Below are 15,979 nucleotides of genomic sequence, written 5' to 3' on the forward strand. Positions count from 1 at the left end.
TAGTTTAAAATAAAGGACATTAAACAAATATTAGATTTGCTAACTTTTCATTGCATTCTTGACATGAGATTGAAATACCATGAATAATATATACATGTGTATATATTATATATATAATATACCAGCTTGCCTCTATCTTAGACTTAACAGCTATCTTATAGTAAAGACAAACTGGGTTCATTCCTAATGTGAGCAAACCTTATGAGGTATGATTATGATGAAACCTGTTTCTCAAGGACTGGGCTAGGCCCCACGTGCAACCTTAACTACAAATGGTTCTGTTCTGCCCGTTCCAGGAAATGGCAACCATGTCTTTATTTTAAAACATTGTTATGATCATCTTGCAACCCTACTTTTGTTTCAAAAAGTAATTATAACCAGGTATTGTTATGACTACCTTATTGTGTTCTGCTTCTGTGACCCTGACACATATTTTAAGATTTATTTTTATTTTTAAAATTGTATGTATATATGTATGTATATGCCTGTGTGTACATATGTGCATGTATATGTAGGTGTACTTAGGTCCTATGGGAGAGTGGCAAGCACTTTTAACCACTGAGCCATATCTAGTTCTATTAAATGATTTGTAGAGAAAAAAAGGTATATTTTTTTCAATTTTATTGGATATTCTCTGTATTTACATTTCAAATGTTGTACACCCCCAAAGGTATTTTTAAAGGTCAACCTTTAAGTATATGATAAAACTATAAAATCAAACATGAATATCCTCATTTGGCTTTGCTTCCAGCTCTGTGGATTGAATCCCAGGCCTCTTGCCTGCTAAGTAAAGGCTGCTCTCTAACTTCTGGTCCTTTGGCCCAGTGATTCTCAACATTCCTAACGCTGTGACCCTTTAATACTGTTTCTCATGTTGTGATGACTCCAAGCCATAAAATCTTTGCTACTTCCTAACTGTAATGCGGCTGCCGTTGTGAATCATAGTGCACAGTGTGTATAAATAAGATTATATGCAGGATAGCTGATATGCCATCCCTTGTACAGGCCCCAACCCACGGGTTGAAAACCGCTGATTCCTCAACTTACCCTTAACATGCCACAGCTCCATGCATCCAGCGACCTCACATGTCATGTGTTTTCCTTTTTAAAAAATGCATTTACCTTATGAGTGCTTAATTTGCATGTATGCCTGCATGACAGAATATCAGACCCCATTATAGATGGTTGCAAGCCACCAAGTGGTTGCTGGGAATTGAACCAGTGCTCTTAACTGCAGGGCTCCCTCTCCAGCCCCTGACCCTAAGGAATTAGAACTCTGTCAGGGCTCATCATTGGTCCCTGCTTACTGTTCATGCGGTAACTCCATCTTGGAAAAAAATTGTTGAGTACCCCCACTGATGAGGAAGGCAGTGTTTGTTCTAAATAGTTTAAAGACTAGGAAGGTTGTAAATGAAATACAGTCATTAGAAGATGATATTTAGGTGTGCTGTATGGGTCAGGTCAATTAGGCCCACGAAGAGTTAAACAGAAGGGCTGGTAGAGGGGACTAGCTGGGGACTGGGGTAGGGAGTTTGAAGCTGGAATAAAAGAACCAGGCTGAATCTACTTCCAGCATCTTTTTCTAATTATGGGCCATTCTCAGTCTTTTGCAGCGTCCAACCTTCCTGCGCAACCTAGAGGGCTTGTAAAAATCACACAGGGTGTAGTGAGGGGACAAAGAACTGGAAGTCTGCTCGGGCCCCTGGACTCCAAGTGTTCTTGGGCAAGTAGCTTAACGTCTCTGAGCTTGCTTTCTCATCTGTAGAATGGGAAGAATGTAGCTTGGGTTTTGCCCTCAACACATTTAAATTTGCCTGTCCTCTCTGGCTAGCTACAGTTCTGGAAAGTGTAGTCTTTCTCCTGTGGGGGGAGGGAGGAGCAAGGCTTTGCCAGTGGCTTCAGCACACTCAGCCATTTCCACACCTTCTCCCTTCCCCCTCTCTCCTCCCACTTGGATTCAGGATTGTGGTTCCCTGGGATCCTGGCCCTTTGTTCTCTGGAGGCTTAAACACACCACCTGTTTTGCCTTGATTTAAAAGGTGTCGCCAGTTGTTTCAGATGATTTCCAACTGAAATTGTCAAAATGTTCAGCTAGTGAGTTATCACATTGATTCACCACTAACACATCAAGTGTATTTCCGATTTCCTTAATTTTTTTTTTTTTAATTTCCCAATTATCCCCACTCACAGTACCTATCTCTTTTAGTTGTTGGCATGGCCACTTAGCACTAATACAAAGTATCTTTTAATAGTAATATACATCTATGTGGTATTATCTCCTTCTCTATGTGTGCATCTCTCTTTCGAAGAAGGCTTTGCCTACAGGTTCACCTCTAGTATTCCATCTTCTACCCTGAGTTTTACTGGTGACTCAAATTTAATCCTGGGACCCACATGGTGGAAAGAGACCCAGGTGTTGTCTCTATAGGCAGAGCCCCACCACAAAAGCAAAAACATCAACAACAGCAGCAACATCAAAAACCAACCTGGAGTATCTTGTTACAAATGTATATTAGAGCTGGAGAGATGGCTCAGCAATTAAAAGCACTGGCTGCTCTTCCTAGGGGACCTGAGTTCAAATCCCAGCAACCACATGGTGGCTCACAACCATCTGTAATAGGGTCTGATGCCCTCTTGTTGTGTCTGAGGACAGCTACAATGTACTTATCCATAATGAAGAAATCTTTTTAAAAATGCAGATTAGTAGATGGGGGAGAGGCTGAGCTGCTCACAAGGCTTCAGGTGAAGCCTATGCTGTGGAGTGTGACCACAACTGAAGTTTCCAAGGCCTTACTTACAGAGTTGAGGACAATGGGAGGGAGGTGTCCACAAACAAAGATAGCTGGGTGCCGTTTTGATACTTATTACTTGAGATTAAAAACTTCCCTTTAAGACCTCTTTCTGTCCTTTCAGGTCCAAGACTTCCCTGAGGACTGTTTCTGTAATTACTTAATTGTGCGCCTCCACCTTTTTTCTTCCCTTCTTAATCAACATCACATAAAGGGCTCCTTCTGCCCACCTCTGCATTGAAACGTCAAGAATCCAGTTTTAAATAATCCAGTTTACTCCCTCCCTTTTACTATGCCCCCCCCCAAAGCACACAGCATCAAATTCACAATAAGAAGCTTGGAGACACATCACCAATAATTCCCTTTATTTCTTTTAGCTCCACATGGAACCCTTCGCACAAAGCAGATCTCCAGTGGTCCCCTTGCAGGGCATTTGACATAGGGGGTGCCAGATTTCCTTTTAAAGGCATGCAGTACTTCTTTTTTTATAAAACCCCAGATTTTTGCCTATTCAAACAAAGCTCTTCCTGACTCTCAGCTGTGAGTCCTCATTTAAATATTTTAATATTCTTAATATCTTTAACATTTTTACCCTGTTTTATATAGGAAATACCTAATCTTATTCCTGGCTGTACATTCAACACCAAACAGTGCTTTATTCTAAAAAGGGTTTTGGAGATATTCAATGAGAGTTGAAACAAAAAATTTATTTATTTTTAATACTTAAATATCTTCTGATTTAGCATATACTTATTGGGAACCTGGATACTAATGGATGAATAAAATCACATAGTTCTGCTACAGTGAAGACGGTAAAATGTCAATGAGTATCAGAAGGTACATTACAAAATATTAAAAGCATGCATTGGTTAAAGACTTAAAAATAAGTTCACCTTTAAATAACCTTTAAGAGTATTTTAAGTGACGAAATATTTAGGTGTTAGTAAAACTTCTCTCTTCTACCACCTACTACCAAACCACTTTTCCAGGGAAATAAAGGTTTAAGTGAAGGCCTACAATTTAGTTTGGGCCCAAATCTACATCCGAACTAACAAGCCAACTAGGCTTTCTCTGTCATTGTTTTATACCCTTGGCGTTTTGCATTCACTGGGATTGCGGGTTTTTTTTTTTTTCTTAACGGTTCTCCGTGGTTGAAATATCAGGCACATGAAATAAGGCTTTCTCATGTTTCAGTCCCTAGAAAAAGGAGACTGCAAAGCCCATTATGCGAGGTGCAAGAGGCCTACAAGGTGCACACTCTGCAACTGCTTCATATTCCAATTTTATGACTGGGTTTTTGCACAGCTCTTCAATTTTGGGGATGATGTAAACCGCGCAGGAGCATTACCGTATTCGCACCACGGAGGAGGATGCGAGAACAAGCACCTTGGGCTGCCAGATTCTCTTAAACATGCAGCCCTGGGCTACAGGCCCGGATACCCGCCCCCAAACCGGGTCCACAACAATCGTTTCCTCCCTCCCCGCCTTTTACATACAGTACACATACAAATACACACAAGAAGAGCAGCCAGCAGGGGCGGGCCGGGCGCGACCACTGTGCCAGCAGCGGGGGGAGAGAAGGAGGGGACAGCTCCCGCGCGCCTCTCTCCAGGCCCTTGCCCTCCCTCTTCTCCCGCGGCTTCTGCTGGCACTTAACCGTGAGCAGGGACACCTGTGGGCTCGAGGGGGCTTCAGGCCCTCAGCTCCCGAGCCACGGCGCTCTGCGGCGGCAGTGCCACCCGTGCCCGGGCCAGCACTTGGTACGGCCCAGCGCTAGCGGGCGCCGAGCGGGAGCCGCGCGGGAGCGGCGCAGCGACATCGGCGGCAGTAGCGGTGGCGGTTGCAGCTCGGAGCCGTTGGGACGCCTCTGCGGCAGCTGGTGGCGCAGGTGGCCGGCGTGGACGTGGGCAGGAGCGGCCAGCGCGCCCCGCAGCCCCAGCGCCACCGCCCGGCAGGTGAGAGCCGCCCCGCCCCCGCTCGGCGCGGGTGGGAAGCGGGCGGCCGCGCTCGCAACCTCTCTCCTCTCCCGCCGCGCCCCTCCCTCGTGGGCTGCGGCCCGTGGGAAAAGCCCCGGGAGTGCTGGGGGTGGGAGGCCGGCGGCCCGGTGGCGGGCAGCATCCCTGCCTCAGGTGGCCCCGACTGCAGGCCCCGGGCGCCGATCGGGGCAGAGGCCGCGCTCCGAGGAGGCGCGCAGGCGGCTCCCCCTCCCCCTCCGCCACCTCCCCTCCCCCCTGCCCTCCTCCCCGCGGCCCCTCCCTGGGGTTTGCGCTTTAACCGCCCTCCCTGCTGTCCCTCGCAGGCGCGTCGGGACACCCGGAGGCATCCGCCCCCGCCCGCGGGCCCGCCAGTCCCAGCTCGCGTCTGTGCTCGCATCTCCCGATCGCGGCTGCGCTGCTCCCCCTTCTGGTCTCGGGACTCCCGGCGTCGCCCCTCAAACATGACTCGCGATTTCAAACCTGGAGACCTCATCTTCGCCAAGATGAAAGGTTATCCTCATTGGCCAGCTCGAGTAAGTGATTTGTGGCCCCGGTGTAGCGGTGCGGCCGCCTTTGCAGAGGCCTGCTTCCCATCGGTTCTTCTAGGTTTCCTTTCGGTCCTTCCTCTCCTTTTCCCTTTACCGTTACTTGGAACCTTTCATTTCAGCTTTTTTTTCAGTACTCTCCCATGCAATTGTAAAATTCTAGGTTTTCCTGCATACCCGCGGCGGTTTCCCTGTGGCTTGCTGTTTGAGTCTCTGACAGGTGTTCTACATAGGAATATTTAGGGATGACATTCAGTTAACGTTTCATTGAGGCGAAATCATCAAGTACGATTTTTGTGTTTAAAAATGAGTGAAATCATGACATTTCCTTAAATTTTGGAGTTTTGAACAAAATACAAAAACGTCAACGAAATATGCAGATTACAAACACTTGCATGTCAGATTTGATTAAATTACTTAGTACACGATTTGCAGTTGGCGATGCATTTGGACCTTTCTAATCACATTCTTTGGTTTATGACCTTGAAGATGTTTTCCATTTTTTGTTCTCCATACTCAAAGGGGGGAGTAGACCAGATACTGGGTTAACCTAACTGGAGAAGTCTTAAGGACTCAAGACGTGACATTAAACACCCGCGCTCCATTTTCAGGGAAAAAAAAATAGCGGTTTTTTTTTTTTTTTGGTTAGTTTATAATGATGTCAAGGTTCAGAATACAATAAATAAGACTTAAAGAATGGTTAGATAAACTAAAAAAAGTAGACTGATATTCTAAAATTGTAATTTTTTTATACAACTTTTTTTTTTTTAATTTTCATTTTCAAGACAGAATTTCTCTGTGTAGCTCTGTTCTAGAACTCACTCTGTAGACCAGGCTGGCCCAGAGATCTCCCTGCCTCTGCTTCTGGAGTGCAGGGACTAAAGGCATGTACAACCACACTGCCTGGCTGTTTTCATGCACATACCTAATTTGATCTTTGAAAGGTATTACTTAAAAATAATAAATTCCACAGTTGTAGTTCTGGCAGCTATGTCTGAACGCTGATTCAGTCAGCTTCCCCAGCTTCCCATTGTCCTCAGGGATTCTTGTTTGGGAGAGCCTTTCTTGAACGATTCTTCATTATAACTCTTGTCTATATAATTGGTGTTCTTGTTTTCCTATAGGAAAACTTTTTAATTACTGCTTTGTGTATGCTTTGACTGTTAACATCTTTTGCAAACATCTTTAGGGCAGTGACCTAAAGTTGAATTTACAGCTTAGTTACACAGTCACGGACAGGTGGGTACAACACTGTATACTTTCAGCTTTATAGAAGGGAGCTACACTTTATGATTCAAGGTATCCTTATTTTGAGGTGTTAAAAATCAGGGTTATCTGATACTCAAGAGTTCCAAGCCAGAGTGTAGTTAGAGGCCAGGTGTAAGTACTTTAGAAACATTGTATTTTTGACGGCTGGAGAAATGACTCAGTGGTTAAGAGAACTTGCTGCTCAGTGGACCTAATTGCAGTTCCCAGCACCTGTTTCAGGCAGCTCACAACCACAGTGATGTGTCTGTGACTTCAGGTCAGTGTCAGTGTCTGCACGCATGTGCACACACCCATATGCAGGCACATAGACCTACCATTAGTTAATATTCTTTTTCTACCTCTTGGAATATGTTACAGGTGACTAAGTTGGTGCTGGTTAAGGTAAAAATAGCCTTTGGAGAGTCATTTTCCTCTTGATTTAATAAATAAGTCTTTTTTTTCCTTCAAAATTAACAAGTTTTTAAAGTTCTATGTTTATGGGTATTTTGCCTGCATGTATGTCTATACCACTTCCATAACTTGAGCCTATGGAAAAAACTGTCAGGAGCTGCTATATGGGTACCAAATTGAACCTGGGTCCTCTTAACCACTAAGCCATCTCTCCAGCTACAAGTTCTACTTGTGCTGAGTTTATTTGGATTGGGACAGGACAGACATTTTTCTCCCTTGTTTTCTTTTTCTTAGAAGCAGTTGAATTTGGCTTTTACATACTTTAAGAATTACAGAGTGGGTTCTAGGACAGCCAGGGCTACACGGAGAAACCCTGTCTCGAATCCTGTTCCCCAAAAGATTTTCATTCTTTACTCTTAGATATTCTTAATCTCTGCTGTAGAGAATGTAAGAGTATGTAAATATTTAAGATTGCAACTGTAAGGGTGACATCTTTTAGCCAATTATTTATTTTTAGCTTCTACAAATTGAAATAGAATTGTTAATAACAACAGCCAATTCTTCCTCTCAGTGCTCTTCAAACGTTGAGAAATAATGCCTTACATTTTGGATCCTGTTTGCTTTTATGTTACTTTTTCCCCTCTGTTTGCATGCTGTGTGTCTGTATACCACATGAATGTGAGTGTCCCAGGAGGCCGGAAGAGGTGATGCCCCCCACCCCTACCCCATGCCCACACGAGGAGACTGAGTGAAGTGACTGTAAGGGACTTGAGAACTGAACTCAGATTCTTGGAAGAGTTGCAAGCACTCTTAACCACCGAGCCATTTCTCTTGCCTCTCATTACTCTTATTATTCGAACAGCTCTCCTGCAAGATTACACACCAGCTTCAGACTCCCAATATGAAATGTTTGGTGTTAAATTTGTTCTAAAACTTAATTAACTGTGGATTTTAGGAAGCGAGCCAATCTCAGTAGCTGTGCTTCAGGACTTGTTTCTGGGATGATTTTGGGTAGCAAGCAGGTGAAGGATAACCTTTGTGTTTCTCCAGAGAAACAGTGATAAAAACGTTAGATACATAAAAGACAAGGGTCTTGGTGTCAGGACAGGTTTTGCCACCAAATGAATTCTGGGGGAAAGATCTTGCTTTTTTAGAACTTGTTTGAGATTATGGGTTGTAGAGAAAGTATCTTGTGTATCATATGGATATATCACCTGTCAATTAAGATATCGAAAGCCTATAGGAAAGGGTAGGATAGAAGGTGGGGGGCATTTGGAGGCAGAAAGAATGCTGGGATAGAGCACTGGGAAGCCGCGAGGAGACACTTGGTACCTGGCAGAGCTCTGCTCAGTAGAGAGTGGTAGCTCCTCAGGGAGCTGGAAGCCGGGAGGAGAACAAACTGTAAACCGGTTTGATTTTGTATTAAACCCATTTGGGATGCTTTACTCTGAATTCGATCAAGTGTACTAAGGTTTGTAAGATTAAAACAAAAATTGACTTTTCTTTCTTACAGGTAGATGAAGTTCCTGATGGAGCTGTAAAACCACCCACAAACAAACTACCCATCTTCTTTTTTGGAACCCATGAGACGTAAGTCCTGCTAGCTTTAAGCTGAAATGGCAGTTAACTTGCAGAAGCTAGGTATGAAACAAAAAGCAAGTAGAAATTTCAAATTCTAAGGGGGAAGTGACAATTAAATTAAGAACTTATTATTTTTAAGGACAGAATCACATGTAGCCCAGGCTGGCCCGAGCTCATAGAAGTCCACTTGTTATTCGCCTCCCATGTTTGGAGATAGAATGCAGTGCACCTGGCTCAACTAGAGAACTTTAAGAAGCCATTTTAAAATTTTAGAATAAGCCTTTTAAGTTTCCTTTAAAAATTTTTAAAATGTGTCCTTCAGCTTAATGCTAGGAACTTTTTTGTTTGTTTGAGACAGAATGTCTTTACGAATTGCTGGCCAAGAACTTACTATACATACCCAGTTGGCATTGTGCCACCATGCCTTATTTCTCAGTCTGTCCTGTTGCTCACTGTAGACCAGGCTGGTCTGAAAACTCAGAGGCCTGCCTAGCTCTGCCTCCTAAGTGCTAAGATTAATGCCCACCCCCCCATTCTTTTTTAAAGCACTACACATTGGGGAGAATTGAAAGTTGGAGGCAGGGAGTGAGGGGAGAATGTGATTGGTCAAAATATGCTGTGTACATTTATGAAGTTCTCAAAAAATAAAAAAAGGAAAAATAACTTAAGTTTACTTAATTGAATAGATGCTTACATGATCAAAAAGAAGTTAGGTTTGAAGTAATCCCAAGATTGATTGAGGGTGAAAGTAGCATTGAGCATTCTTGTTAGTAAAATAAGTCCTGCCTGCTGCTGTCTGAGGTGTGGTCTTTTTAGCCACATAGATGGTGGGAAGATCATAAGAGGGAAGCCAGCCAGACAGTGCTCTTTGTGTGTCTGCGGTCACTACCAGAGCCAGTCTGACCTGCTGCCTCAGGTGGATGTATAGCAGGAGAACTGACTGCATGAAGGAAGTCAATACTCTACAAGATGCCAGCTGCACACTGCGGTGTCGGAGATACCAGCTGCAGTGTAGGGGATGCTGGCTGCAGGTTGAACTGCTGAATTTCTGTTTCCAGAAATTTTACAATTTTGAGACATTCTGGTAAATTCAATAGGGAAAGGGGTCTTTAGGAGAAACTATCTGACTAGGGATTTGAATGGTGTGGTGCCAACTCTGCAATGCTAGTATCTTTTTAAAAATTTTATTGGATATTCTTTGTATTTACATTTCAAATGTTATTCTCATCCCCACTCGAATCCCCCTTCCCCTCAGTGCTAGTATCTTATGGAACTGTAGTTGAAAAATGTTCCTAGGGCCTACCCTGGACATAGGGAGTCATATGTGACGTGCGGGGCTCAGTGATTTTTTTTTAAGAGTCCCAGTTGATTCTGATAGATGCAAAGTTTTGAGTCATTTTAATTGATAAGTTATTTCTTCATGGGTGAAATGAGCCAATTCAAGGTAGGTTAGAGTATATAAACACAGGTTTATTGGGAAGCTGCTCTTGGATGAGTTCGTTGGCCCCAAGGACCAAGAGCAGAGAAGTTGCTATGGGGAAGGAAGAGAGAAAGCAGAGAGAAGGGAGAACAAGTGTCTGGATTATATAGAGAAGAACCTCTGGGGAAAGGGCAGTCCAGCTCTTGGGCTGGAATGGTCATGGTTGGGGGCAGGTATGTCTGGTAAGGACTGAGAAATGCTGGGAAAAACTGGAGGCCAGGTTATCTAAAATATGTACCTCAGACCCTTGTCCTGGATCTGAAACACAAAATTATTGTGAAAGGGAGTTTTTTAGGACTTAACCATTTTAAAATTTACTCTTGATTTATAAAAGATTTTATGATTCTATATTCTATAATTTTATATGACACATAGTTTGTGGTGTTGGGGATCTAACTTTTGGCTTTATCTGTATTAACCATGTATTCTCACTCTGAGCTACAACCCCAACCCTTAAATGTAGAAGAAAAAAAGACTTCCTTCTCCAGCATTTAAAAAATAGAACCTTTGTATTGTGTGTATTTTATGTTTTTTTTCTTTTTCAGTGCTGAGGATCATATCTGGGGCTTTGCTCTACCACTGAGTATTATATCCTAGATTGGTCTCTATAGATTTAGAGTCCAGCTGTTACATTAAATATGCAACTTCTTTGGTTAGTTTGAAATTAAGTTGGTTACTCTAGGGGCTGGAGAGATGGCTCCGTAGTTAAGAGCTCTGGGTATTCTTCCAGAGGGCGCGGGTTCAATTCCCAGCACCTACATGGCAGCCCACAACCATCTGAAACTCCTGATCCAGGGGGTCTGGTACCCTCATCAGACATGCTTGCCTGCAGAATAGCAGTGCACATACAATAAAAATAAGCCATTTGGGGAAAAAGTATTGTCAGTGTCGGGCTGGGATTACAGTTATTGGTAAAGTATTTGTCTATAATGCAGGAAGTTATAGGTTCACTCCCTAGTACCATACTAATAAAGGTGGTTAATGAAGAAAATGAGTTAATATGAAAGAAATGAGGATATTTTTAAAGAATTAAAAGGCTTTTAAAATTAATGATATTTTTATTTCAAAGTGGATTTATAATATTTTGATACATAGTGGACACACTATCTTTAGAAAGGTGATGTTGCTTTATTACTATTGTTTTGCTGATTTTCTTCTTTTTGTTTTGTTTTGTTTGTTTTGTTTTGAGACAGGGTTTCTCTGTAACCCTGGTAGGCTAACCCAGAACTCAAGAGACCCATCTGCCTATGCCTCCCAAGTGCTTGAATTAAAGGCCTGAACTACTACTGAACTTTTTTCTCCTCTTATATATTATATCCTGACTGCATTTCCCCCACTTCCCTCCTCTCTCCCTAGTCTCTACCCCACCTTTCTTACTCTTCCTCAGGTTCATCCCAACCCCCCCATCCTCCCCAGAAATGAGCAAGCCTCCCAGGGATATCAACCAAACATGGCATAACAAGCTACCATAAGACCAGGCACATAAAACCACATCAAGACTGGAGGAAGCAACTCAATAAGAGGAAAAGGGTCCCACAAGCAGGGAAGAGAGTCCCAGATAGTCACCACCTCCACTGTTAGAATCCATAAAAACACTCTATATATAGCTGTGACATATGCACAGGGCCTGACCTAACTTTTTTTAAACAATGTTTTAAAATAAACTATTGGTAAAAATAGGTGTATGATAGTCTTTCTTGCTCCCAAAATTTGGGAGGGGAACTATTTAAATTTGGATTTTTTCAAACATTGAAGTCTATTGTAATAACCAGGAGTTAGAGAGATGGGGAAGGAGGGATATAGGAAAGTAGTATTTTGGAAAAGTACTAATTCATAACTGATTTATATTTGAAAATTATAGTTCTGGTTGACCTGGAACTTGTCAACTTGGCAGTGTAAACCAGGCTGATCTTGAATTCACAGAGTCACCTGGCTCTGGATTTGGTGCACTGGGAGGAAAAGTGCACCACCATTTCTGCCCTTAGATTAAAATGGTGTGTGTTCATAGAGCAGTGGGAGGGGAGGAAATGGGATTCTCTGAAAACATTAAGAAAACTGAGTCAGTTCTCATGTAGTCCAGCCTGACTTTGATCTTGACATATAGGCAGTGCTCTTAATTTCTGACCTTCTTGTTTCCTAACTCCTGAGAGTAGCATTGCAAGTGTGTGCCTCCATTCCTGTTTTTTTCTCTGGGGAAAAAATTAGAGCAGCTTTATTTTTTATTTTTTTTTTAAGATTTATCTATTTCTTTCATGTATATGAGTACACTCTAGCTGTCTTCAGACATACCAGAAGAGGGCATCAGATCCCATTACAGATGGTTGTGAGCCACCATGTGGTTGCTGGAATTTGAACTCAGGACCTCTGGAAGAGCAGTCAGTGATCTTAACCACTGAAAGACGTTTCCAGCCCTAGAGCAGCTTTATTGAGATTCAGTTCATATAGCTCACCCACTTACAAGTCTAGAAATTCAGTAGTTTTTGCAGTTCTAGAAAGTAGCACAGTAGATTTTAGATTGTTATCATTTCAGAAGAAACCTATCGCATAATAACAGGTACGTTGTGTTTGTTCAATGATTTTGCTGTGGCTGAGGCAACCCTTAAAGTGCTTCCCTGAATGCTTCATATAAGTGAAACCACTTAATGAGGTTTTTAGTCACTTAATGAGGTTTTTTATTTAGCACATTTCAAGATTAATACTGTAGCATATGATAGTGCTTCCCTTACTGTGCCAGCTAATATTTCATTGTATCAACTTACCATGTTGTATTTATCACTTGATAGACATCTGGTTTCCCACTGTTGGCTATCGTGAAGAACAGTGATATGAGCGCTTATGCACATTTATGTCATCATTGTGTATGCTTTGTATGGACATATGTTCCTGGTTCAAATGACATCTTCATGTACAGTCATTGGAGAAACAGCCAAACTGCCCACAGAACGTTCTTCTATATTTTAGTGTTCCCCCCCCCCCTTTGGAGACTGGTTTTATTTCATGTATGCCAGGCAGATTTCAAGCTACATAGCTGAGAATAACCTTAAAGAGATTCTCCTGTATACTTTCAGAGTGTTGGATTACAGACCTGTGTCACCATACATGGGTTATTTGGTACTGGGATTGAAACTAGGACTCCCAGCATTCTAAGCAAGCACTCTACCAACTGAGCTATATCCCAGTCCCACACTGGTACTTTAGTATAGCTGTGCTGCTGGATTGCAGTGATGTTTTGTGCAGTTTTATTTATGTTTTTGTGATTAGGTAGTGATGCTGAGTATCTTTCATGTATGAATTAAAACAGATCTTGGGGCTGGAGAGATTGATCAGCAGTTAAAGAGTACTGGCTGCTTTTCCAGAGGACCTAGGTTTAATTCCCAGCACCCACGTGTCAGCTTACAACTGTCTGTAACATCAGTTTTAAAGGATCTGGCCTTCATGTGCAGACATACATGCAGGCACAACATTAGTGCACATAAAAATAAAATAAAATAAAAATAAAACTTGTACCAGGCCTAATGGGACACAGCTTTAATCTAACACTTGGGAGGGAGAGACAAGCATATCTGTGATTTCTAGGCCAGCATAAAGAGCGTGCCAGGCCAGAAAGTACTACTTAATGACCCTGTCTCAAAGAAACTTTTTTTTTTTTTTTTTTTTTTTTTGTGGGTTGGGGAGTGTTGGAGATGCTCATCAGTAGTTAAGAGAACACAGTTGCTCTTCAGGTTACTTCCCACAGCCCACAACTACATGCAAGTCCAGGGGGATCTGATGCCTTCTTCTGGTCTCTGTGGGCAATGTACTGAGGTGCAGCCCTCCTCTGTAGACATAGAATTAATAAAACAAAAGTCTTAAAGATTTTTGTATAGTTATTATTAATTAGGTTTATAAAGGACTGTTTGGTAGGAAGGCATAGTACTTAAGTTCTTGTTAAATTAAGGTATATGAACTGGGAATCAGAACCAAACCAAAGCAAAACCAAGCATTTTTATCAGAATTTTTTCTACTCCTCCAAAGTTGTTCTCCCTAGTGAGACCACTAGGATTTAAAACTATTTTTACTTTGTATGAGCGGGGCATGGTGGGCCACAGGTTTAACCTCAGCACTCGGGAGGTAGAGATAGGCAGATCTCTGAATTTGTGGCCAGCCTTGTTTGTTAATAAAGTATTTATTGAATAATGTCACTGGTAGCCTAATATGTGATCTCATCACGTTTGCTTCACACTTAAATCTTCCCTTTCTTTTACAGTGCTTTTTTAGGACCAAAGGACATATTTCCTTACTCAGAAAATAAGGAAAAGTATGGTAAACCAAATAAACGAAAAGGTTTTAATGAAGGATTGTGGGAGATAGACAACAATCCAAAAGTGAAATTTTCAAGTCAACAGGTGAGTCCTTCTATGAAATTTATTAGAGTTAGAGTAAGAATATTGTCATTGGAAAATACATAACTAATTGAAGAACCTTATGAATTTTAGGTTGTTCTCTTTTTAGCTTGTTCCTTGACGTTCATGTCTAAATGGTTACTAACTAAATGTGTAAAGATACACTTGGTTGCACAGCTCTACTTGATTGAGCAAAATTTATTTAAACTATTACTGAATTTAAAGTCTTGTTAGATTCAGAGCCCTAAAATTTTATTTATTATAGTATGTTTGATATGGGGGGGATGACATACGTCATTGTCCGTGTATGTAGGTCAAGTACATCTTTGTGAAGTTAGTTCTCCATTCATGGTTCTGGAGATGAAAATCAGGTCAGCAGGCTTGTATCACTGAGCTGAGCCATCTCAGTGGCCTAATTGTTTTGTAAACTTAAAGCCTATGCCCTTTAGTTTGTTTTCTTTGATGTTTTGTTGTTGATGGGTTTTTACAGGTTTATTGAATGGTATTAGAACAAACCTCATTAATTAAATATGTAACAGAAGTACTTACATCTCCAATAGAAATTCCACCTATTCTAAACAGCCTCCTGCCCAGAGCTTGTAATTTATATATGGCACTACATTTTGATTTTTTTTTTTTAAAAGGCAGGGCTTCTCTTTTGCCCTGGATGCCCTAGAGCTCCCTCTGTAGACTGGGCTGGCTTCACACACTCATACTCACCCACCCAAATCCTGGGATTAATGCTGGGATTAAAGGCACACATGCACTCCCATGCATTTTTATTTTTATTTTCTCTTGGTACTGCTAATAGCTTTTGTTTATTTTGTGTTTATGTGGGTGTGTGCATGTGTTACAGTGCATGTGTAGTGGCCAGAGTACAACTGTGTGGAGTTGTTTCTCTATCTACTTTTACCTTTGTTGTTGAGTGTGCTTAGCAAGTTTTAAACTATCTTGTGGTCCCCTGATAGTACTTTAATAATGTTTTTCTGTATTTCAACTTAGTTTTTCTATATTGCAATCTGTACTCTTGAATGTATGAAAGTGCTAGAACTCTTAGATAAAACGAACCCCTAGAGCAAGACAGCAGTGGTGCTTGCCTTTAATCCCAGCACTGGGGAGGTAGAGGGTCCATGGGCCTGAATTTGAGGCCAGCCTGCTCTATAAAAGCAAGTACCATCACAGCCAAGGCTACACAGGGAAACCCTGTCTGGGGTAGGGTGGGAGTGAAAAACAAAAAACAGAAAACAAAATTTCAATGTAATTTTACATGTACTATGCTGTTTCTTGGCTTTGAGAAACATTTAATCAATTGACAAATTGTTCTGTGCACTTTGGAATCTTTCTTTGGTATAGTGAGCCTCCTTAGATGATCTTCACGGTACTCAGCATAGTCACTGTGACGGCTTCTGTACTTGTAGCTGCCACAGTTTTTACCTACAGTGTGACCACAGTGCTTATTTGATGCATGATGTATTCCCAGGCCTGCATAGGTTGAAGAAACTAGTAATTGATTTATTGAAATTAACTCAAAACATATCTGGTCATTTTAATTTAAAACTTTTTGTAG

The 15,979-nt window shown here is 41.8% G+C and overlaps 1 protein-coding gene across 4 annotated transcripts in view; it reads left to right on the forward strand.

Annotated features, from left to right (window-relative positions):
* The first annotated feature begins 4,615 nt into the window (after positions 1 to 4,615).
* The window catches only part of PSIP1 (PC4 and SRSF1 interacting protein 1), a 32,204-nt gene continuing 20,840 nt past the window's right edge, over positions 4,616 to 15,979 (forward strand). For all 4 annotated transcript variants that reach the window (XM_080921162.1, XM_080921165.1, XM_080921164.1 and 1 more), the window contains exons 1-4: positions 4,616 to 4,744; positions 5,089 to 5,298; positions 8,483 to 8,559; positions 14,277 to 14,415. In XM_080921162.1, the coding sequence (XP_080777288.1) occupies positions 5,227 to 5,298; positions 8,483 to 8,559; positions 14,277 to 14,415 (288 nt within the window). In that variant the 5' untranslated portion in view covers positions 4,616 to 4,744; positions 5,089 to 5,226. The remainder of the gene's footprint in view (positions 4,745 to 5,088; positions 5,299 to 8,482; positions 8,560 to 14,276; positions 14,416 to 15,979) is intronic.

The sequence above is a fragment of the Micromys minutus genome (assembly GCF_963924665.1).
Source record: "Micromys minutus genome assembly, chromosome: 9".
In the NCBI taxonomy this organism is placed as follows: domain Eukaryota; kingdom Metazoa; phylum Chordata; class Mammalia; order Rodentia; family Muridae; genus Micromys; species Micromys minutus.